Here is a 20,005-nt window from a genome sequence, read left to right as displayed (position 1 = left end):
TACTGGACTCAAAAAAAAATAAAGTTAAGCTCATATAAAGTCTGGACTCAGCAATGATCCTTATTTTACTTCAATGAAAATTATTTAGAACTGGAGCAAGATGTTGCTGAATGCCAGGCTAATTCCACAACATTCATTCATGGATTGAGGCCTGGAGGCAAGGGCAAGATTCCATTTCCCAGGAGATATTTTGTGCTCTAATCAAAGCATGTGGCTTTGCCATACATGAAGAAGGCCACAGAACCTACGTTTCATTTTCTGCTCCATTGGTCTTGCTCTTGCGCTGCTTCTGCTCGGTGCTTGCTGGCGGGGTCTGGCCCATCGCGGGTGGCTTCCTCTTTGCTAACATTTTTCGTTGTCTTTCTATTTCTTCCCGCTGGGAATTTATCCTTTCCTGTTGCCTGAAAAGCAGAGAGGAGAAAAAACATGACAGATAACTATGGGTGTGCACTTGGTTGTCTTCAGCATCTGTTCTTACCAGATTGGACCCATGAATTTCAAATCAGTTGCGCCTGTAAGATTTGTAACAAAATATTTTTGTACAGAAAAGGGAAATGTGCCAAATATGATGAGTCAGAGTTTTAAAGGTATTTTTACGTAAAACAGGATTATTTTCCTGGCTCACAGAAATCTTCCAGTAAGTGAAAGGTTTAATTCATGCAGAGGACATCCAAAGGACTTGCTAACCCCATGGAAACCTAGGATCCATGGCAAGTCACTAACTTTCCACACACTTTTTCCTAAAAGCCTCTGTTCAAAATCTCAAGATTTTCCTGTTAAAACTATTGCTGAAGTCTGGCACTATCTGAGAAAGTATCCTTACACTTCAAAAGTACAGTTAAGCTACCCTAAATTCTCTGGAATATAACCAACATCATTCCCGATTTCACTATGGAACTGTCTCTCCTCCAAGATGAAAAGACTATCTCAAACATTTTATAGTGACAAAAGCACTCTTGAAATTTCAAGTCTAAATGATCTAAGCATTTGCTTACCTATTTCCTTTTAAAAAGGGACTGAGACTGCAGGTAAGTATTCCAGAAGTATTTTTCCATCATTTCCATAAACAAAGGAAAAATTATAAAGTCCTTAATCTGTGCCTAACAAGAGCACCTCCCTATCAGACTACAGAGAAGTGGTGTGATTTTAAAGGATTGCACATAACCCTCTAATGCAATTAATTTGCCAAGTCCTACTTAAAGGTCTAGGCCAGGTGGGAATTGACTGGACATTTCCATTAATATCCTGCATAAAGGGTCTCTGATCTTCATTTCCAGGTTTCTGCAGCCCCTTTGATCACTGTTACCAGAAGGCAAAACAAGTTAAATAGTACGGATTTTCTCTTTCAAGCTTCTATACTTTCTACTTAAGGGAAAAAAAAAAATAGTGCAAGCTAATTAGCCTTCTTTGACTAATATATGCAAGGATGCAAATCAAATTGACTGACTCACAATATATGCGAGATTTTGGTCCACCCCTCCACCCCAAGCACTACACAGCCAGGTGGGTGCACCGAGGATTTCTGACAGGTAATAACAGTTGGCCCAGAGGCCATCTCAAACCGTTTCACTCCAGTTCAAGTCTCTGGAAGTTTCAGTGGAAATGGATTTCTCACTTCAGCGTGAAAAAGTTCCCCATTGTCAGGAGTTCCTATCTGATCCTTCCAGGCATCAGTCACACCATTCTCACATTCTGACATGCAAGACATCACACACAACTGCTAGGGTTTTTTTCCATTTCTGCCTCTGAAGTTAAAGACAATCCTGTTTGTCCTCACTTGATGAGGTTCTGGAAGGCATAGCCATCTGTCCACTGCTCGGTGAAGGATGCGCCGTGCCGCACCGTGGTGAAGTGCCCCAGCCTCAATCGATCCTGCATGCTCTTATCCCGGCATGCCATCTTCTCCTGCTTTGACTGAAAGCAAAATAAAGCCATGTAAAAATACAAGCTATAAATTACTAGCTAAGGGCTGTGCTGCATTTTAAATCACCACCAATTCTTTCCACTTTCTATTATTTCAGTTCTGATTATCTGAAATCCAGCTGAGTATCACTGACCAAATTATTGCTGGCGCTTCACACTGGTCTGGCAAGCATTTGTTCACCTCCACCATGGCATTTCAGCCTCACTCTTCCCTCCTGATGACTACCTGGGCAGCTCACCCATCCTATGATCAGCTGAGATCAGTCTGGCAGTAGGATTATAATTGTCTTTTTGTATCAGTAGCCAAGACAGACTGCAGGCCCAGTTCTCACCAGGCCCTTATTCAGGAGATGAAGAAACAAAATGTACCTTGAATCACTCTTAAGACTAAGATACAGTGATCAGCCAGCTCAGTCCTTGTCCTGTACATGTCCAGAAGTGACACAATCTCAGCTAGGTCACCACTCTGGAGAGGGGAGCCCTGCTCAGCCAAGAACAATCAACTCTGTGACAAAATCAATTCAAACAGACGGCATGTTCCAGCCAGCACCCGAGTAGTTTTGCCCATCCAGTACCCACAAACAATAGGTATAACTGGCCAACAGGTGAAAGAGCAAACAAACCCTCACACTGTTTAACCATCAGGAAAGCTGGAAATCTTTCTGTAATGAACCAGGCTGCATGTTGGTGAACCTGGCACTGTTCCTAGTGTGCTGTTCCCAGTGTTACACAAAGCAACAATCTCCAACTTTGCCATTTGAAAGGTCTAAATCGCCTGCCCATGTCCCAGAGCATATCTGCAATTCCACTGCACAATGGGACACTGCTCCTGCATTCCCAGAGCTGCACAACATTGCTTTTCAAGTGTAGAGCTTTCCAAATCAAGCAATGCCTGCTGCATTTAGAGCTCTTTCATTTAAGCAAGAGATCACTCTGCCACTGTGGAAAGTGACCAAATCTGAACATTGTGAACCACTTCAGCCTTTGGATTACATTCCTGTTTGCAAAGAAGTAATTCAAGACAGAATTCCAGTTATCTTTTATCACTGAAGCAACAGGAGCAGGTTTTTACTGCTAAGACAGAGATATTTTCAAGGACATGAACTGTGGCTGCAGAGATGTCCTCTGCTAACCTTTTCTATCAGAAGCTTCTTGCTCATCGTTACACATCGATTCAACCGCTCCTTGTACTTCTCCAGCATCTTTTGCTGCTCGTCTATCTGCCGTCTCAAATCACAGTTGGCCTAAAAGTGAACAGAGAACAAAGCCTGTGACTTCAAACCACTCAGAAGAGCCAAACTAAGCATCACGTAGGAAGAGCCACGGGGATTGAAGTCAGCAAACCAGCAAGATAAAAGAACAGGTTTTGTTTAGCAAAACATCCAAGACAAACTCCAAAGTTTTTAACTCACTCACACCTTAACATCCCTCTAGAACAAGGAAGTTCTGTCATCCTGGTTTACACGTAAGGAATTAAAGTACAAAGAGATTGAAGACAAGAAGTTGTTTTTGGGCTTTTTTTTTGTTAAGCATTGAAGACCTTGCCACAGCTACAAAGTCTCAAAATAGCTTAGTCATTGCTGGACTATCCTCCCACTTTAGCCACAATATTGGCAGAGTAAAAGGATGGTGAAACTCTGTATTTTCAGATAAATTCTTGTTTGAGTCACTTTCCATCAGCCCTTCTACACAGACTGCTCCCAGTGGCAGCCGCTGGTTCACACCACCACAGCATGCAGCACGACTCTATGTGTAACCACTTTCATTAACAGAGTTAAATGTAACCATTTCCCTTCCAACTAATGGTCTTGTGAAAGCAAAAATAATTTAAAAAAACTGCAACTATTTCCTGCGTCATGGATTGTTTCCCACAAGCACACATGTGCCCCATGTCTCCAATGAGCTTGACTGAGCTCTTTCAGGTGCTGAGACCAGACACACACAAAGCCTTCCCTCTACTCCCTTTAATGTGCTTTCTAACGCTTTCCAGCACTTTACAAGAGCTGCCTCTCCCAGCTGATGAAAGATAAGTCAATTTGAACTCCTCCATTAAAACAAGATCCTTGATTTGAAGGCATTTATCTTTTACTTAAGAATACTAATGGGTTAAGGGCTTTTTTATTTTGGTTTGGCCAAAGGATATTCTCATCTCTATACATGTCTCTGATTCTTCTCAATGAGCATTTCAGAACACGGCTTCCCAGGCTACTGAGAGGCTAGTGAACATGCTGCCAAACAGAAGGTAGAGTCAGCTCCTCAGGGCTTAGAAGAAGGGAGTAACTGGGTGGAGGGAAAAGGGAGTCACCATCCCTGGAAGTGTTCAAAAAATGCAGATGTGGCACTTGAGGACATGGTTTTGTCAGAACATGGTGGTGGTGCTACACTGATGGTTGGACTTGGTGATCTTCAAAGACTTTTCCAACCTTAATGATTCCATGATTCTGTGAATTCTGCAGAGAAACCTGTTAGGTTAACCAGCACAATACACAAGTGTGCAACAGATCAAAGGGAGAACAGCACTGCTGAGGACAAAAACCCCAGAGCTACAACAACTCTGCATTGTACAACCAGGTACTGCTTAGGTTCAATCAGGCCCAAACAGTGTCCACAGGCCAGACAATTATCCTGCTGGTAAGGGATCATTGGATTTGTTTTACCTTGCAAACGTTGGTTCTACACCTGGTATACAAGCCCCTGCTCTGCAGGCCTGGCTGGCACAAGCATTCTAAGTATCTTTAAATAGCAGCATTTAGAAAAGTTGTCCCACTTTAAATACTTACTCTTAATAAGTCATCTATCCTCCCCTCCTTCTTCTCCAAGTCAGAGTTCTTACTGTTTTCTAGTGCAGATATTTTTTCCATTGTGAGGTCAGACTGTAGGGAAAAATCACCATAAACCATGTTTAAGACAAATGGATAATGTTTCAAATAGTCAGCACTAAAGTCCCAGTGTAACCCCCTGCTGAGCCTCAGAAGAACTGATCCCCTGCATCCTGACATTCAGGGGAAGAATGTTCTCCATTATTAATTTTGTTGTTGCATGGTGGGCTCCTCCAGCACAGGAGGTGCAGTCAGCCAGCACAGAGCTCTGAAGAGCACAAACCGGTAACTCTCAACAGCCTAAAATATTCTCTGTGTCCTGTGAATTTTACATTTATAGCTTAGTTTTGCATACTCTTTGGTGGTCTCTATGTAGGAGAGCTTACACAGAAAAAAGTCTTAAGAAAAAAACCCCCCACTAAATCCCAGTCCTTAGCAGGACTATCAACTTTATGACCTTTCATGAGCACACACAGCCACCAGCAGACAAAGACAACACCTGCAGGCTCTAAAGTGGTCCTGACAGAAAACACAGGTATTCATCTTAAAATATTGTAACAGATTGACAACAAGAATATTGGGCACAAGCTTTTGTTTCTGATAAGCTAAACCCACTGGGGACAGGAGCTTTATAGCTCTTCAGTGAAAACTATCTGGAAAGTTTTAGGGGATCCAAAACATCTCAAATACCTTCAGAGAAGCAGTGAAGTGAGAGTTATACCTAAGAACAGAAGACACACACTATATTCTTTGAATATTTCAGATTTAGCACTCCAATTAAAGGGTGGTGAAGGCGAAGGAGTCAGTATGTGCCTGAACACAGAATCTAAAACAGTCAAGTCAACACAGAGGAAACTCTCCAGGATTGTACACACAGAGTTGGCAGGCACCTATTCCATTTCTGAGAAGAGATTGCAGAGGCTTACCTGTGGAGATGTTATATAAATATTCTCCAAATTTCAAGCTTGCCTGGAAGCCAACATCATGGAGTAAGAGACAAACCTGGCTCACTGCGGCTTCCCAACATATGCCCAAGTATGGAAAAGCTCAAACAGAGCTCCTGCCAACATGGCACATCAAGCAAGATGGGTCTAAAATACCAAGAGACAAAGAGGTGGCCTGGGCAGGTCACCTCACTCTGACTCAACTTGGTGCATGCTTCCTTGCCTGCAGGAAAGGCTTTGCCATGGGAGGCACCATGCAGGATGTCTGTGGAGAACCTGGTGCAGCTGGTGGCCAAACAGCAGAAAGTTTCTTTAGTAACTGACTGTTATTTCACCTAGGCAAGGGCAGGGACATGCTTGTCCCATGTCAGATAGTCAGGATACATACCCTTACATGTGACTTCACCCCAAGCCACCTCAGAGCACTCAGGCCTTAGCACTAACTGAAAACACTGAGGAAATCATGCTGATTTGTTTCTTGCACTGCCCCAAGTGATTCAAGCTGGGAATCATCGAAGTGTATCTATTTTTTAACTCTATCAACTCCTAACAGGCTTGGGAGGGAAAAACCAAGAATGTGTACAGGACCTCATCACACCACCAAACATCTTCCCTGATTCTTTCCTGCACATATATGCCCCACCTAGACCTGTGGGGAATATCATGAAGCTGAACACTGGTGGAAAGCTTGTTCAGATAATGTCTTGCTTAGAACATGGACCTTGTGGGTGTGTTAAGCACAGAAGAAAAAACTTTTTGTTTTTTCCTCCAGGTTACACCACTGTTTGACCACTGTTTTAAGCATGGGTCTTGGAACAGCAAAGATGGACATAATCTCTGGCAGGTTCTTGAGTTGTGGCATCATTCTCACACACAGACCTCTACATGCACTGTCAGGAAACAGGGATCTTCCCAAACCAACATTTTAAGAATACAGACAACAAATGCGACCCTAGTAGCAAAATAGAGCCAAGACTTGAGCAAGTGAGTACCCACAGAGGGGAGATTGCTGTCCTTGAACAGAGAACTTCTACCACCTGCAGGGTTAATGGAGAATGGACCTTCCCAGCAACAAAATAACCTCTGAGAGAGACTGGTGCGAGGAAATGATAGTTTAAAAGGGGAAGACACAGAGATCTGAGATGAAAATCCAAAGACTAAAAACAGGCTTGGAGAAGAGATAAACCAGGTGCATTGCAGATAAACCTGGGCATCCTGGTAAGCAACAGAAGATAACACAGCTAAAAGAATCTCAGTAATTTAAAAGGTACTAAAAAGGTTGCAGCGCAGTCAGAAGAGCTACTCCTCTTCTTAACTCCACATCAGTGAAGTTGCTGGGAAGCACTTTCAGGAATACACCATGTTCCACCTTGACAGGACAACTATTCCATGAGTGGACTCTGCAGAGGTCAAAGAGCTGCCAGCAAGACTGTGGTGATCTGTACTGTAAGCACCGTGATGCACCCATGACCCAGTGCCTGAACAGAGACATTCACAACTATCACTCAGGTTTCCCTCTCACCTTCACTTCCAGAGAGAGGAAGAACATTGAGGATACAACAGAGCAGAAACAGATAGAGCTGAGGTGTTCCTCTCCCAAGCACAATCACACACAGCTGACAAACTGCCCACAGCACTGACACAGAAAAGCCTCAGTAGCAGATTGGACAAACTCCAGCAGCAGCAACTGAAAACCTTCTATACAGGATGAGGAACAAAGCTCAGAGCAATTAACTTCATTCAGTAGTTACAGATGGAGTTGGGAATACTGGCTCTTCTCACTGGAAACATCATGCCCACTACCAGCAGCACCCTCTAGCACAGAAGACAAGCTGCGTCAAGCTTCAACCTCACATCCAAGAGCTACGTTGTCTAGTGAGCTATACCTGTGACTGTTTGTGCTGGATGGAAATCTGTTTTTGGGAGGTGCAGGAATGCTCAGTGTTCCCTGATCCGGTAGAAGATGGGCTGCCTTGCTGGGCCTGTAAAAGAAAGTTGTGTATTGTTACATGTCCCTCAGCATGACCACCAGTGCCTGTGCAGATACATTAATCTCCACACTGGAGCTGCAGTCTAGCCTGCACCACACTTTCATGCTCAGGTTTAAGGATGCTTTAGAGATACAGCTCAATAAAAGCAGAGTCAGTTTCTTCCAAGAAGCCTGGTCCAACCTGCTGAAGACAAAGCTTTTAAAAGCCTGATATAACTCACAGCAGCTGAGATTGAGCAAGGCTAATCCAAACACTTCTCTCAACAAGACTATACTTCAATCTTTTGCTTTTCTGCATCTATCACATTATCCCCTCGGATGACATCATTTTGATCTAGGCAAGATTTTGAGCTGTTAACTTAAAACTCATGCCATTTTATTAAATAAGCAAAGCCTGGAACCTAGAACTCTTCACAAGGAAGATGAACTTACCAGAAGGTGACAGACTGGGATCAGCAAAAATGAGGCTGCACTTGGGCAGAAAAGCTTCTAATTCCCCATCCCTTAACTAGACACATGCCTTAGGATTCAAATCTTTTCAGAGCTGCTCACCGAGACAAAAGTAAAACAGAGGCCACCTCCCCTCTGTGCCAGCTGCTCATTCTCTAGCCGCTGCTTCGCCAGCATCACCGACATCAGCGTTGGCAGAGCAGAGTGTTCCTCCTGCGGCTCCTTGGCTGCGCTGCCGTCTACCCCATACAGCGGCTGCTCCATTCGCCGCTGCAACACAGTCAAAAAACAAACAATGAACTACTTTTTTTTTTTTTTTTTTAATTAAAAGAAGCAATTCTCTGACTCTGCCAAAACTGTTGTCAGCGAAGCAGCAGCTCAGGAATGAGCAGGCAGCATGGTGAGGATCTGATAACTCACACAGGACTCCTGCAGTCATTGTTCCAACGGCAGACGGCAACAAGGAAATGAAGTTAACAATTGAAAAAAACCCTAACAAATGAACACACAGGACAGACTTCCTTGTCAGTTAACACATCCTCCTCCTCAGAATCAGTGGAGCAAAATAGATTGCAGGTCCAAAAATCTACATTGGGATTGCAGTCAATACATCCACAAGTATAATTTTTTATGTTTCTTAAGGACTCATTTTCAAACAGCCAATTTCACGATACGTTGCTATTCTGGCAAAGTAAACTGAGTCAGAAGTGCTAAATGGCAGCAACCTAACCATGTCTAGGACCCAGACATCAGGGTATGCTCACTTTTGTCATTACAGCTGGGGCCCATCTCCTGCAAGGTAAGTGAAGTACTAATTCATTACCAAAATCCTTTAAAGTTCCATTACATCTCCTAAGGGCTAGCTCCTTTGTCCTGTAGTAGATTAGTTTTCCAACTGTGGTAGAGGAACTGAGTTTAACAAGAAGAATCATCTGAGCTACACTGATCACAGCACACAGCATCTCAATGCCCTGGCTTCCAAAGCCACACCATCACTGCTAAAACTTGGCAATCTGGGTAATAATCATGCAAGTCCTTCCAAGCTGTAACTCCAGGCCAGGCAAATGCCTCAGAGAAATCAAAGAGTCAGGTCAGGCTTCAGTTTTTCCTAAAAACCTAAACTGCAACCTGTTTTCTGGTTAACATTACCAATTCCAAGAGTGTGCTTCCTTCCCTAAAAGAATGCTTGTGCCTGAGAGTGGCCTCACAAGAGTCTCAAGACCTGCAGATCATTCTAATCAAGTGAGAAGTGAGGCAATTCAAATCAGCCAAGAGATTTGAAGAGAAGTAGTTACATCCTGAGGCCATTACAATTCCTCTGCAAGTTCTGATTGCAGAAATTTTCCAGTACAGTACAGATAAATTCAGATCTGGAGGAGGTTTGTAACATGTGAAAGACATTTTAACACTCTGCTTCCTTCCAAGATCATTACTAACACCTGTAATGGGTAAGACTCAGTGTCCTCCAATTTTCACTCATCCCCTCATTTTTTTGGGGACTAGATCAAAGCGTTGACATTCAGTTTGTAAGAAGAGGACAGATCTTGTAAAGGCCCAGAACAGTTTGTTGCGAATAAGCAAACATCACAGGTTTAGCTGCAAGAGGAAAGAGCAGCAGATAAGCACCTGTGTAAGGAGAGAGACAAACTGGCCTGGCTGAAACTAACTGCAACATCAGTATTGAGCAGAAACACTGTTCCACTTTTACCTACTCAACATATACAGGCATAGAAGAAGAAAATCACAGGAAGAATCTACTTGTTCCATTGTGGGTTATCTAATCTGCTGGAATAAAGAATTGTCCCTAATCCCTCACACATCTGCAACGTTCAGAGATGCTATTTTTTCATTAACTTCTCTTTAAAGAGATGTATTAGTGAATTGACAAATGATAGCATGAAAGTCCATTCAATTAATAAGATCTACTTTAATTTTTAGAAACATTAAAAAGTATCTAGAAGTGTACATGAAGCTCTCCCTTCAAGCAGCATTACAAACCTTCTGAAATCTATCAACACATGGAATTCTGAGCAGTGTTTAGTGTTGAGGTTTAGTTCAGTACATTCAGCAAAGGTCTCTGCAGAATAATGTAATCACTCAAGACTTTGCATTTGGCTTTGGGAATCCCAACTTTCCCACAATGTCTCCAGTCTTTTGTGACACTCAATAAATGCTGAACATTTTTAAAGAGGGGCCCAGCCAACACTAAAGCCCAGGCAACGGAGCCTCTGAATACTGCTTTGCTAGTTGCAACAATTTTTTTAGCTGCTCTGTCCTAAAATGGTTTAAAAACACATGTTACTTCTCCACATCCAGACCTCACAGAAATGCTGCAAGAAAAGTGGAATTACATGCCAAAACCCAGCATCAGCTGGGCATGTACACATATGTCTCTGGAAGCTTTTGCTAACGCCCCTTGCAAGTCATGTGCACACAAACAGAAGTAAAAGGCCTTCCCAAAATAATTATGGTGGGCACATTGTTCAAGATACCCAAGGGGTCCAATCAAAATCGGAATAGCCCTGATAGTGCTGCACAAACACACAACATACTCCCGACTCCATGGAGTTCATGAGCTACAACAGAATAAAGGGTAACTAACAGGTCAGTTCCGCCTTTATTAAGCACCGACATCCCTCTCTGCTCAGGCAGCACATAAGAAACATTCATCCTGTACAATTTAAGCTCAGATATTCATGACAGCTATGGCTGGACTAGCTGCTGTCCCAGGGTCCTAGACATGGCTTTGCTCTCAGAACCCAGTTTCAGATTTAAAATGGAGAACAAGCCAACTCACTCACCAAGAGACAGAACCTTGTATTACCTGTCTGAAGCATGGCCACCAAGTTAACTGATGCCAGGCCACCAAGCGTGTCCCCAAGAACACTCACCGGCAAGGGGTTGGACAGGGAATGCTGCGGAGAGGATCTGGCGACGGGCGGCACACTTCTACCAGGACTGGTTCCTGGGCCACTGCCCCCAGCAAACTGGGCACACAAACAGATTTCATCATCAGGATTTCCGCAGAGATAGTACATTCAACCAAAATTAACACAGACAAAAGAAACACATTCACCTTAAAAATGAAGCTGTAAAGGCTTCAGGGAATAGTTTACATAAACTGAAGATAAATTAAGAGGAAAACCTTAACAGTTCACAGAGCTTCCAAAATAACTGAAGTACCTAAAATAAACTTGTATTTTCACTAAGTACGTTTTCCTTCGTAACTCAAAAAGATATAAACCTGAATGCTTGGCCATAGATCAGTTATTTAGTCTCTGGAATTAGGAAGCCCATTCCCTGTGAGGAGACGTGTCTGATGTGCACCACAGGAGTGGTAGGTAATGTTCATCTCCACTGAAGCACCTGTGCCAGTCAGTGTTAAGAGGCAGAAGAGGTAAGGAGCTGGGGAACTGCTCCAGTTGGTACAGAAACTCCTACAGTGTACTGCTCATAAAAAAATTTACCTGGGAAAGAAGTAAGCACTAATAAGCACTTAATTTCTGACTCCAAGTTACTCCATAAAATAAAGAACAAATTTAAGAGAAAAGCTACAGCTCTGGATTGTGCAGACCTAGAAAAGTTTCAGATATTACACAGTGTAAGAAGAATACTGGTTTTAGAATGTCCATCACTGTTTTGGGGAGGGGTTTGGCCCCTATGGCACCAGCCTCCCATGAGAAGTTTTTCTCAAGAGGGAACCCTGGAAACAACTTCCCACTCCAATCAGCAGGTTTGTGCAGGTAGGCTCTTTTTCAACTCTGGATCCTTATCAAAACTGTTTGCAAACCTAGAGATATCCTCAACTGAGATAGAGGTTCCAATGGAAATCAACCTCAAACCTACACTTAAATGAAAAAAATGCCTTATCAACTGTTCAACTAACTGTTAATTTAAAAATACATTTCTTCATATCCTCTCCCTAATCAGATCTTAAGTGTATCAGGTTGACATCACCAATCCATGATCCCAATGACAGATCAGTAACATGTCACATCACAGATTTCTATCCACAGATTTTGCAAAATGTGAATTAAGGCAGATTTGTCAATGAAAAGATTCTTACCTCAAAATAATCACTAATTTTATGTCCTCTAGGAGTGCCTTTCCCTAAAAAGGAAAGCAAAGGACTAAAATAAGAGTTGTACTTTAGAGAAGTTACCATGCCATCCTAAAAATCTCCTCCTACATTTTGACACTCCTTTTCCTGTTCAGTGCAACACCTATCACAACAAAGCTTCCGCATAACAAAAACCCGCCCCAGGGTGACAGCCCTTGTGCTGTTTTTGGGAGGCTCTACAGTTGACAATTCAATTAACTCTCAATTCCAAACATGTCAGATCCAATCAAACAGCATTTGCACTTGCTGAAGTACTTAGAAAACACTGAAGGTCTTGACTGTTGCATAGGTTCTCCAAAATTTCCTTCAAGATAAGGACAGAGCAAAGGGTACTATTACTCCTCCAGCTTCAGCTAAATTACTGCATATTAGATCTCTCACAAGCATTCCTGTAAGAGTTTGAGAGATAATTAGCAGTGGCTTAACATCAGCTCATTAAAACCTAGTCCTTTTTTCTTACTATCACATTATCAAAGCAGTCTTGTCAACACAATTCTCATTACTTTCTTGTTGAAGAATGAAAGAACTCAAAATCCACCCCTCTGCCCATTTGCTAGAAAATGTGAACTTGGATTGAACACACCAGGTTTTCCACTCAGGACAGCACTGCCTGCTTAGGCACAACTTATTCCTGATTTGTCATGGTGAAAACTTGCTCCAACAAGGCAGGCACATGTCTTGGAAAGCAATACAGACTGCATTCAGAAGTCTGGCTGCTGTATACATAGTGACACAGGACCAAAACACACTTGGGAGCAGAATATGAAAACCTCTGGGCAGCCTGTCCCATAAAAATGCAAAAGTTTGTGCAAATAAACCAAGTATTTTCCTGCCAATAAGGGTAACAAGGCTCCCAGAAGAGAACACACCATCATGGAGTAGTTTATAACAAGCTGCCTGACACACCCTTGAGAAGAGCCATTAGTTTCCTAGGACACTGCCTGTGCACGTTGTGCCCAAGTTACCAAGCAAGCGGCAATCCCATGGCAGGGTGGCAGCATGGATTACCTTGGCTGGTCTCGTAGGCTTCTGCTTTCCTCTTCCTATTCCGCTGGTCATTCTGCTTTTTCTCAGGAGTCTGTTAAACAATACTTCAAAATTAACGTTACTGCAGTTATTCCAAGATTTAAAGAAAATGTCCAAACACAATGACCTGTTCCATATCCCCAGTGGCCATTTCATGTCTCTGGTTAATTTCTTTCTATTGCTGGTACTTAAAGAAACAGCTGCTCTCAAAGAGTTGCTACCGTCTCATAGATGTGCTGCAGAGGGAGAGAATGTGGTTAACAAGAAGGTAATTTATTTTTTCTATTTTAGCTGCTGCAAGCCAGTGACCTTACAGGGTTAGCAGAGCAAGCTCAACATTTATAAAAACCTATGTAAACCCCTTCAAGGTGATCACAGTACTGGTACAAGGGGAATAATGATGAGAGTTTCAAGTACTGACATCCAAATCTGCAGTCCAATCACAGTCTCTAAAGCCAATTCACTTTGCCTGCAGCTAATGCTTCTTCTCAAAGCCCACTGCAGATGGCTGCAAGAACTATCCCAGGACAGCAGGCAAGACAAAGCTGTTACAGATGCAGCCATTCACCTAGACTTCTGTTTGCTCCTCACCAGCTCTCATTAAAGTCATGGGTCAGGTGCATGTGCCATTTCTGTGAGCACCCAGAGACCTGATGGGCAGCTGATCAGTGGATTTATGCACGATCAATTTATTTATGCACAGGCACAACATAGAGCACAGCTGACAGGCCTGAGGGCTCCAGAAGTGTCATGCCTATCTGTCTGTATGAGGCTAGCAAGGCTAAACATGAGAATGGAGGAGACTCTGGTGCTTTCCCCATCACCAGGATCACATCTGTGGCCAAACCTGCTGAAGACATTGGGAAGCACTGCTGGAAGCAGCTCACTGAGGCTGCTGGAAAGAGATGTCTTGTCATTCTCATTACCACTGTCATTTTAAAATTGCCCCAAATAATTCCCAAGCTGTATGTTCTCCAGTCACTGCAACCACCACTGAACCATAGCCTGGGGGCAGGGAGAAAAACACTGTGCAAAACACAGCTCTGGGGGAGGGAAAGCCATGGCCAGAGAGTCTGTGGTAAATCTAAGTTTCATGCTCTTTGGAAACCCAAATCTCAAGTACCCTCTTTAAAGATCTCTACCAAAAGACTTACTCATACTGAGCATAGAAATCAATCTCCTTCCTTTAGTAGGATAAAAAGGAAAAAGTTGAATCTAAACCTGGCTGTGTGCTCCCAGTGGGTGCTGGACATCTACAGCCCCATGTTACGAGCTGGGCACTCACAGACAGGGCTGTTTTGGTAAGACGATGGAGGGCATGTTAAGACAAAGGTGGTTATTGTGTCTGCAAGGTACTTTTTTAGAATGAGGGGACTGAAAACTCCAAAACTACGTAGAGACTTGCTGCTGCAGCCCCTCTATGTGTAAAAGTCAGAGACATTGCCTCCTCAGTGTCTAGTGAAGAGCAGCTCCTGAACAGCGTTGGCGTGACTGTAACACCACAGGCTCCATTACAGCCTCCATGGAGCTGTGAGCATATTAATGAGAATCAGTTTAAGTTGTTTTTCCATTCAAGTACTTACATAATAAAAATGACACACAACATTATCTCTTACAGACTGAAAAAGCAAGGAATGGGAGATTCGAATACGTCAGCTTGGTCGATTTATATCTCTCCACAGAAGTACATTAAAAAGAAAAACAATTAAAAGAATGAATACTCAGATTTTCACTATTAACTACTCTTTATGGAGTTTAAGACACTGCATCCCTAAAATACCCTCATACTAGTACTGACATATAATAGAGGGAAATATGACCCAAAACTTACCTGGTAACTAGGGAGGAAGTTCATAAGAAATGCATAAGAAAATGCACTTTCATTTGAGGTTTTGGTTTACTAACACAGAATTTTAGAATAAAATTAGATTTAGATTTCAGAATAAAAATCCAAAGACAATTCATTTTGCTGCTTTGATGAGCATTTTGAAATAGTTAATCCTAAAGAAGTGAGACTAACCATGGACAAAGCATCAATTTTCACCTCCCCACACTTCCACAGAGTAATGCACAAAATGCTCTGCCTTGTACAGGCTTAGGCAAACTCACATTTTTGAATAGATATGGCAAACTTTTCCATTAATGCTCTCTGGCTTTTTATGTGTATCCAAAAATGTATCCCAATGAGCTGAAAACAGTTTCCCAAACTGAGCTTTACAAATGCTGTGTTTGGGATTAGGTAAAACCTTCCTGGAATGGTGGGAAGCTTCAAGGAGGAGCTTCACAGAGAAGCTGAAAGCCTGCAGGGGCAAGGTAAATACTTCCCTGGTCCCTTTCACTCTCCAAACTAAGACTGTCACCGATTGTCACAATTTCTTCCATGCTTTGAGATGGATCATGTTCACCTTAAACCCAACTACCCAAGCAGTTGTGCCTGCTTACCTCCAACTCTTTATCACTCAGAGAGCCCACGCTGCACAAGCTCTGGTTGGAAGACTCACTATTTAACGGACCCTAGTGAGAAGCAAGCAAAGACTGTTAGAAACAACTTCCTACAAGGCAGACCCATCCTAAAAATCACTCAATCTCTGGGCTAACTACAGTTACAGCAGCAACATGGGTCAAACTCCCAGACAGGGGATGGGGCACTAAGAGCCTTCAGAAGATATTTGCAGCAGGACAATTGTATTGTTCAACTTTCTTTTTCTCAGGATAATGATCCAGCTTTTGGAGTATTTCTGCATCAGTTCGTTTCCTAACTGGTCTATTTACCCACATCCACAAAATAGCCAAGGTGGTATTTTTAGAAGCCTAAGGCTTGAGGAAGAAAACCTAAATTTGTTGAGTAGCAGGAGTTCTCCAGGCAAGCATCTGCTTGACCCTAAGCTAAGCATTTAGATGCATCCTCATCTAGCAAGCCAGCTCTTACTGCTATCAGATGCTGACGGTACCATTGATTTAAATGTGTCATTTTATGCTTTTTTCAACACTAGGAAAGTGAACAAGTGAAACTTGTGTTAAGAGCAGTACAACTGGTACCCATAACACAACCTTTCCCACTTGGCTATTTTATGGACCCACGTGTGACCTGCCCGCAGAGCAGCTGCTCCCACCAGGCCAAAGCAGAAACTCACAAGACCAGAAAAAAGATTTACCAAAATTGTAACCAGGTACCTCAAGAGTCTGCTGCATCTTTTCAGGCTCTGCTGGATACACATCTGCATTTTTACATATCCAAGTAGTTTAAAAATTATTTAAGATCTCTAATAAAACCGGTTTTAAAAGGAAAAAGTGAATCATGCAAAGTCACTGTGTTTTATCCTGACACAAAAGTATCCTCCTACAGATCTAACTTAAGAAATTAAGACAAATTTGACAAAGATGTAAAAACAAGATTCACAATTAACAATGGAATGTATTAACAGGAAGAATGACATGATAAAGCCACTTCTCAATTAATAACTTGGGAGCATCTTTTCCCAAGATGCATTCTATTTTAGCATTTTTAACTTTGCAGTAACCACTTCCCACCAATCAATCTTTCCTCAAAGCAAAGCCACTTCTCATTATACACTTGAGCAGAAGACTCAAGTGGTGGAGTGGGGGAGAAGCCTTAACACCACAGAGAAACCCCACACTAGATAATTTTTAATAGATCAGTTCTCTCTCCCCTGTTTAAGGGCCAAACACCACTATCAAATTGTGACATAATCTAGCTATTACTAACCTAAATTCCCAAGCAGGCATGTGCTGAAAGTAGATGTTTACCTTCTGTGTTCACTGTGAGTGTTAAATATCAAATTCAGTTCTCCTAAAACAACATGCTCAGTTGCTTAAAAAAAAAAAAAAAAAGAAACCCCAACACCTGAATAGCTCAAGAAGCTGAACATTTAGGATTCTCTTAAGGAAAAATTGCAGGTTTACATTCTTTAAGCCATACTATTATCCCTTCAAGGGATCACACAAATAGCTCAGGAGCAGAAAAACTGTTTCATTTCATCTCTTCAGCAATAGTTTCTTTTAAGCAAAACAACAAGCTCCTTACCACCCAATGTGACGGCTCACAAATGTTACAGGTACAACTCTTGGTTATTCCAGGAATTTACTCCTGGGCCAACAGGACCTAACAGAAGTGCCAACATTAACCTTAGCTACATCCACATGAAAGCCTCACTGCTAAAAAAATCTTATGGCAAGTGGCAACAGAAAGTAAATCCTTTCACTCATGAAAAAAACTTGTTTATAAACTGCACAAATGCTGCTCTCCAAAATCTGTCTGTTCTCTCAGGAGCTCCAACCCCAACAGCACATCAGAGGCACCAATCAACCTTCTGTGCCAGGTGAGAACTTTGTGACATACAGGAGCTTCTCTCCAAATGAGTGTTTGCTGGGCTCACACTGGGCTTCTGACATGATAAAGATGAAAGTGAAAGTTGTTTCCACATTTGCTTAAATCTTGCTGTCTCCATTTTGCAGATGGATAGCAAATGACAGGAGCAGCTGTTTCAAAAACACCACATTTGAACTTTCCATGAACATTATGATTGAAGGGGAACATCAGTGGCATACACAGGACAACTCTTCTGCAAGGCCCCTGTATTCTGGGATCACCTGGAAAATAAACTGATGGGGCCACTTTTAGCTAAAAATTATACTAACACTTTTTGCAGAAATGCAAGTTTATCTTCAAGAAATCCACTCAGTTTGCACCTTAATGTAAAGTTCTGGGATGCAAGCAGCTGGAAAAATGCCCAATACAAAATCCACAATGTTTTTCTTACTTCCAGTACTACGAGTACCTGCACTCACTACCCTGCATGGGAAATTTTTAGCTCTACCAGCCTGAATCAAAATCATGTCTCACATCAATAAAAGAGGAGTTCGATGCTGGTCAGATTCTTGACCAGAAACCCCCCCATCCCTTTTTTTTTCTTTATTTCAAATGTTTCTCTAGAACCTACACTGATGATGTGGTAAAATTCTCTCAGTGCAGTAGCAGAAAGGGTGAAAAGGAACCAACTTCTTCATTACGGAACTGGCACAGAACAGCTTGTCATTGTCTACAGGTATCTAGCAATTTCACTGTCACGTGTACTGATTTATGAACAAATGCATAATTAATTCTTCGTAGACATGTTTTGACCCATGCAATGGAGCAAATGCATCACTTTGCTTTTCCCCTGCTTACATTTAAGAGGACCTTCCATTGACACTTTTCTTAGTCTAAAGGATAAGACCTTTACAGACAAGAGCTGAACTTGGCAAAGTTGGCAAAAAGTCTTGTTTTGAAGTATTTTGGCTATGGAAACCCAAATTATTCACTAGAATGTGCTGTACTCAAAGCAACAAAGATGCAATACCTAGGATGTTTCAGGAACATGGCCTCATGCTCAGCTGCACCTCTTCTCATGTAATATGTCAAGAGAAAGGAAAAGCAAGTTTTCCTGATTATCCAGATAACATGGGGTTATGTGTAAAATTAGGTATCAGCTGGTTATAGCAACAAGTTTAGGCATGGATGCGACAAACGATATATCTGAGTATGTCCCTTCAGCTAACAGTCAGTTAGTGCATCTATAAAAAATGCTTCAAATTTATATTTTAGCATTCCTGACTGTTTATATTTAACTCAGCAACTGACTTGGGATAAATGTTCAGTACTTAATTTAGCATACAATTTTTAAGTGGACATGACACAAAAGGAATTGAAGGAATGAACGTGAATTTTGAAAAAAAAAACCTGAAGTAAACAAAGAACATTAACATGAGTATATTGCAAGGGAAGTAGCAGGGTGCACATTAGCGCATAATATACATGCAATAGTTTATACAGATAAGGCTCATGAATTTTATTCCAGAAGTTATCTGATTTTTCTAGCACAGACCACTTTGGGATAATACTGCACTTCTCTGCTCTCACTTCCAGCCCACTCATCCACTGTGCCCTGTCAGGGCAATTGGTGATGGGGCTCAGCAAAAATTCAAAATACGTGGGTCATCTGAAACAAGCTAATAGTACCTATAGTGTTTACCCAAATGACAAGCACAAGAACAGCACACACTTCCTCCTCCACAAGAAATTTCTCTCCAAGATAAGCTGGCATGCTTTTTTCCCTGGTGATTCACCTATCAACTGCTGCTTCAAAGTCTGTGACCTACCTATGCACAATAAAGCCTCCATGTTGAGAATTGGATGCAACAGCAGCAGGCACTTTGAAGACTCCTACTCAAGAGGCAAGAATATAAAATCTGGCCACTCACAGGAGCTGGTTAGTCATTTCTCCCTTTGCCAGAGCCTCTGGAAAGCCCACAGTGAGGCTTCAATGGCTGAGACTTCCAAAGAAACAACTGATCCTGCTAATAGCTCCCACCAGATCATCTAGAACAACACCAAGCAGACTCAGCCCCCCTTACCATTTCTGTCTCCCATGACTTGTACATTTCCACAGCCTCCCCAGCTTCCCAGAAATGATCCATCACTCCACAACTCAAAGTGGGCAGTCTCCATTTTGTGCTCTCCAATTCCTCGTACTGAAAAGGAGCTCTAGGAATTCCAGCTGCCTAGCCAGAGTCTCCAAGAGAGGCTTACAGCAACATGCACAGCAAAATTCTCTTGCTGTCTAAACGAAGGAGACACGGAGATAGACATGCTTCATTACCTCAAGCCAGGATAACCAAGTTCCTCTGAATTCTGTAGCAGATCAATGGATTTCAAAGGCAAAGAGTCAATCCT

At 42.2% G+C, this 20,005-nt stretch overlaps 1 protein-coding gene across 6 annotated transcripts in view; it reads right to left on the bottom strand.

The window, feature by feature from the left end:
- Positions 1-20,005, bottom strand: part of TLK2 (tousled like kinase 2) — a 63,102-nt gene that overhangs the window by 16,541 nt on the left and 26,556 nt on the right. For 4 of the 6 annotated variants that reach the window (XM_054281692.1, XM_054281693.1, XM_054281694.1 and 1 more), the window contains 10 exons: positions 15,715-15,786; positions 13,255-13,324; positions 12,193-12,236; positions 11,018-11,113; positions 8,229-8,396; positions 7,573-7,668; positions 4,704-4,796; positions 3,057-3,167; positions 1,778-1,914; positions 249-401 (listed from right to left, as the gene is read on the bottom strand). In XM_054281692.1, the coding sequence (XP_054137667.1) occupies positions 249-401; positions 1,778-1,914; positions 3,057-3,167; positions 4,704-4,796; positions 7,573-7,668; positions 8,229-8,396; positions 11,018-11,113; positions 12,193-12,236; positions 13,255-13,324; positions 15,715-15,786 (1,040 nt within the window). The remainder of the gene's footprint in view (positions 1-248; positions 402-1,777; positions 1,915-3,056; positions 3,168-4,703; positions 4,797-7,572; positions 7,669-8,228; positions 8,397-11,017; positions 11,114-12,192; positions 12,237-13,254; positions 13,325-15,714; positions 15,787-20,005) is intronic. The other 2 variants (XM_054281696.1, XM_054281697.1) reach the window with 2 other exon arrangements.

The sequence above is a fragment of the Melozone crissalis genome, unplaced genomic scaffold (genome assembly GCF_028551555.1).
Source record: "Melozone crissalis strain CALT ecotype California unplaced genomic scaffold, PUWL_Pcris_2 ptg000032l_1, whole genome shotgun sequence".
NCBI lineage: Eukaryota > Metazoa > Chordata > Aves > Passeriformes > Passerellidae > Melozone > Melozone crissalis.
Note: the sequence above shows the minus strand (reverse complement) of the source record. Positions and strands in the feature narration are given on the sequence as shown.